Raw genomic sequence first — 5,386 nt, forward strand, 5'->3', positions numbered from 1 at the left:
GAGAGCGCACTACATGACCTCACTCATACGCCGATTGCCAACGACTGACGCTTCCTGCAGGCGGGAAAAAATTCAGGGCTGTGCATGACTGTCCCCTCCACAACTCCACCGAAGGAGACCTCTCTCGCATCATTGGTTTACGCGGAAAAAAATAAGGTCCGATACTTTTTGAACAGACCTTGTAGACTACTTGTAAAAAAAGAGAGGAAGTTATATAAAAATTAGAGTTAGGTTAATGAACCTCATATACTGTAATATAATTTAATGCTATAATTTTCTACCTTAAATATTGCCAATTCAATTTTTTTAAACATGATAAGATTGTTATATATTTTACAAGTACTATTTTTTGTTATTAAAAGTATGAAAACAGTAGACTATTAGTGATGTCTGATAATTTAGATTTAACGATATAAATATCAAAAATAATTTTAAATTCCAAACAACTAGAAAAATCAAAACAGTAAGCATTTACATGTTATGATAAATAACTAATTTTCAAGCAGTTCAGAAATATCTCTCAAATTGTTCCTGTATGATAAATAATTGATAATTAAATATTCTAATATATAACCTTTTCTGTAGCTTGTTTCACTTTATGTGGTATAGTTGTATTTGATGAGTTTACTTCACTGCATCCAATTTGCAGTCATCTTTTCTCAACCATTTTTCTCAACCTTCATGTCTACTTCACCTCATTCTGGTCTTCTTCTGCTTCATCTTCCTCTGACTATGATGTTCATAATTTGCATTTTGAGATAATTTTCTTCTTTTTTTATCCTTTTTTTATGACATGTTCTTTCTCCATAATTCCATATCCTATGATACTATGAAAGCATCATAGCTTTCCTTCTTATATTTTGTCGATGGCATTAGTTATTTTAACTACCTCAAGTACTCAAAATATAGTAACAAAATCATTTTTATTACAGTAAATAATTTATTTGTGCTATAATTTTACATTTATCATATATTTCAATACAAATATGATGAATGTTTTCTATTCAGTTACAATATTATATCAATAAAATTGAGAAGATATAAGAATAATAAATTAAATAAAAATAATAAAAGAATAAAACAATTCTTTTATAGCTACTTTTTGGCTATTTGGGCAAACTTATTGCGCTACGATTTTTTGACAACTTTTTACTTTGTTTTTTCTTTTCTATTTTTTATTAGACTTTCGATCTCCAAGATGTACATTTCAGGTTTTTCTACCCTTCTTCAGTTGGAGTTTTACAATTGTATATTGATATATAATTTTGAAAGATATATTCTTTCATTATATGGTATGTTCTTCATTTTCATATGCTTGTAGACATGTCTATAATTTTCAATTTCCAACATTGAGTTTAATTTTTTCCACTCATTACAATTTTTCAGAGGGTACTGACAAGTTTACATTTGTTTTACCAAATGTAAAACTTGTCAGTACCCATATAAGCAAGATGATAACAGTTACTGTTGAAATTCATAAATGTAATACTTTATTTTAATGATTTATTAATTAATAATTAATTCTTTAGGTGATTTATGTCAAAAACAGATTCTTATTTATCTTTCACTTTATTAAACTTATTTGAAAATGAGAAAAATTTAATTTATGAATAAAAACATTTTTTACCTTAATATAAACAAAATCTTATACAGTATTTAAATTGTAAATTGAGAAATACTGTACAGGCTTTGTTTCTATTAAATTTAAATCACTTTTTCATTTTTGAATCTTTATTTATATTGTTTAGTGAATATTTAGGTTATTTGCTATTATTAAGTTACAGAATTAATACTTTTCATGTTGGATGTAATAATACTTATTAATATAAAAATCAACCACTCATTTAATTTAAAGTAACATTGATTGATTTGTGAATGTAATGCACCATGCATTAAGGCTATAGTCAGCCACAATTATATACATTAAGATCCATAATAGTCCTGATCCATAACAGGATCAACCAGCCTAGATAAGGAATATAAATATTGTCCTAACTCATATTAACAATAATAAACTTCAGAAATCTGGATTGGAATTTAATCTGGATCAATGTGATAAATTGACAACTTACTGTACTGCCATCTGGTTAAAAAATTCATAATAAAAATAAGTGAAAGGGTATTTATCATATATAACTTATATTAGAAATTGTAAATCATATTATTTACAAAGTTTATCACAGTATTTATCTTATATATATAAATGTTTCATGATAAAATACAACAAATATGTAAAGAGAATAGAAACTTTATAAAGATTACCAATATGAAAAAATAGTAAATAAATCTAAATATTAAAAAGATAAAACTAAAAACTTTAAAATACAATATAATATTTAACTGATATTTTAAAATATCCTAAGATTAAGTTAACATAATTTCAATTATCTTAACTTAGAATTGAGATCTACTCTGTTTATATACAATTTAAAAAAGCCTGACATTTGACTAACTAAAATTAAATGTTATGTTTATATTTAAAAACCATAAAAATACAATTATTTTTTATTTTCATAAACAACAATAAAAAGTAATTTTCTAAAAACATTCATACCAATCAAAAAACAAGTTGTTAAAATAATTAAAATTATTTACCATTCAAAGTGTTTTTTTCTGTGATTGTTTTATGACATATACAATATATAACAATCATATTATTAATGAAAGAAAAAATTATTTATTACATTTTCAACACCATTAAACTTTTATTGTGTTGTCTGTAATCATTACTTATCATTTAAATGTTATCACGATAACATTTATAAAAGAAATTAATATATTTGATCATTGAGTGATTGATCTTAAATGATAATTCAATTATTTTTAATTTTTGTTATGAAATTAATAAATTTATATTAAATTAAATTTTACATTATATATGTATAACAGTTAAAACAAAAGAAATCTTACTGAAAATAAGTATTATTTCAATAGATCTTTTTATTTAAAAAATAATTTTTTAAATCAACTATTGTTTTCTAGTAAAACATAAAATAATTGAAACGTTTTCATTCATTCAAATTATAAAATAATGGAAATATAATTAAATTATCATTATTTAAAATATTATCACTAATTTAAATAATCCAGAATTTAAATTAATACAGTTTTTATTAAATGTAAGTCTAAAAAAATTTAATAAATGTATTAACAGTTTAATTAAATACATACATATCGGTTAAATTTTTAAAGTAAAAGATTATAATAATATTATTAAATTGAAAAAATGAAAAGATTACCGAATATTAAAAAAATAATAATAAAAATCATATTGGTAATAAAACATACATGTAAGATAAAAATAGATTATTAATGCTATTTCCGTTATATATTACAAAATAGTCGTGCTTTTCGATGCAAACATAAAAAGGAAATATGTATATAAATATATTAAAATTCTTAGAGAGAGTTCAAGTTACATTATATTTTTGGAAGGAAAACGTTAAGCACCGATGCTTGGTAGGAAAGCTTCCATACAGAGTAAGCATGTGTTTCGATATTCTTAGCGATAAATTATCATAGTAACCAATCTGATTGAAATAAAAATATATCTAATAGTTAACCTATATTATATTATCTAATTACAGATAAAAGTGTAAAAATCTCTACTATCGTGTCATATTAAAAGACATATAGCGTTGTTAATAGAGTTACACTCCACTAATTGCGTGCGTGTTTACACGTTGAATAAATTGTTTATTTATTGGCCTTTATATAATATTATATTAAATAATCGATTTCATTGTCTATAAATGAAACTTACCTCCACCATTTTCGTAACACAGATATGGAAATCTCCACACGTTTCCTAAACCGACGGCATAACTGATGCATCCAAATATAAAATCAAAGTTTCCGGACCATTTTCCACGTTCGGGCATTTCTTTAGAAGTACTTCCATCACCGGTGGATATGACTTCACTTCCACTTTCCGAGTTTGCTTCGTTGTTTATTACTAAAGACAAAGACGGTATCTTTTCTTTGGAATCCTCTTCATTTTCTTCCTGTTTTTCACAAAACGGAAAGCACTTCATTTCTGTAACGTTTCGAAAGGAGAGACAAGATCAGAATGACTTCCAAGATGTTGAAGGATACGGCCGCGTTAAACGCCGACTGAGTCGAGAATGGCGCACGCTGACGTACATCATCGCGAGGGACACTTACACCTTTTTTACAATGGTAGACACGTGGATTGACTTAAGTCCAATCGCGTTCGGGCGGAGACAGACTGCTCGTTATCAAGGCTAAGTTCGGTTAGGGAACCTGTTAGAACAGATGTTGGTAGATACCGGTCGCCTTTTCCTGCATTCCTAACTGGGATAAGGTTGCCGGGATAGATGGCGCGTTCTGATTTCAACAGAATGCTAGTTAAATCAATAAACCATGCTTTTATCTTTCATCCGTAATCATTCGTTTCTGCTTGACATGATGTTCTTACTTAATAAACTTCCAACACTTTCGAAAATCTTTCTTTCTCTATACCGTATTTATTTTTACTCGAAAGGAAAATGACAAATAATTTATCTAGCTTTAATGAGTTGTATATTGTTTATATTGTGAACTAAATTTAATACATCAGTTATTTAATTTGATTTTATAATAATTAAATCGATTTATTAATTTAAACTCGACTACTAAAATCATCACTAAACACCTTTGACTGCTGAGACACATTTATTTGTTATACACTAAATTTAATGTTCTAATATTCTATATTTATTGTATTCTATTTTGGAACAGTTTGTAACTGACGTTCCAAAAGTATGGCACTTGAGGATGGCTGAAAACGTTAGTGTATAACAAATAAACGTGTCTCAGCAGCCAAAAGTGTTTAGCGATGATTTTAGTAATTATTCTTTCAGCTGAGCGTGGGTCGGTTTTTAAACTTAACTATTTACTCCTAGAAATTGCTTTAGTTTATTTTTTTATTCTTTTGCATTTTAAATCATAAAGATATATAAAAATGTGTTATAAAATATTTAGAAGTGTATGAAAGCAAGTTATAAGTTACGTAGGTTTAGGTAACATATATAAGTAAGGTGAGAATCAGATGCAGAGACAAAGAAATCGATGTTAAAAAGTGAAGCTACAGTTACGTCTTAGGTTTTATAGACTAAGGTTGTATTACGAACTCCTGTTATGAAACTATATGAATACGCCGTCGTTGCATTCAAGATTAAAATTAATTATAAAATATTTATTTACGTGTAATAATAATTTTTATCTTAAAGTCTATTTGTGGAGTATCGTATTTTTTAATTAATTTAGAAAATTTTAAATCATTATATTTATAAATTCATACTTTACAATTATACAATTATTATTTACTTTTTATTATTCAATTTATTCTCGTTAACTAATAAATACAATGAATGATACAAATATA

At 25.9% G+C, this 5,386-nt stretch overlaps 1 protein-coding gene across 5 annotated transcripts in view; it reads right to left on the reverse strand.

Moving 5' to 3' along the window:
* The window catches only part of LOC111628235 (sodium- and chloride-dependent GABA transporter 1-like), a 110,009-nt gene extending 105,663 nt beyond the window's left edge, over window positions 1–4,346 (reverse strand). For all 5 annotated transcript variants that reach the window (XM_023371978.1, XM_023371982.1, XM_023371980.1 and 2 more), the window contains exon 1: window positions 3,764–4,346. In XM_023371978.1, coding sequence (XP_023227746.1) covers window positions 3,764–4,034 — 271 coding nt within the window. In that variant the 5' untranslated portion in view covers window positions 4,035–4,346. The remainder of the gene's footprint in view (window positions 1–3,763) is intronic.
* Window positions 4,347–5,386: the final 1,040 nt, after the last annotated feature.

This window comes from Centruroides sculpturatus, unplaced genomic scaffold (assembly GCF_000671375.1).
Source record: "Centruroides sculpturatus isolate CEXI.00-Female unplaced genomic scaffold, Cexi_2.0 scaffold532, whole genome shotgun sequence".
Lineage (NCBI taxonomy): Eukaryota > Metazoa > Arthropoda > Arachnida > Scorpiones > Buthidae > Centruroides > Centruroides sculpturatus.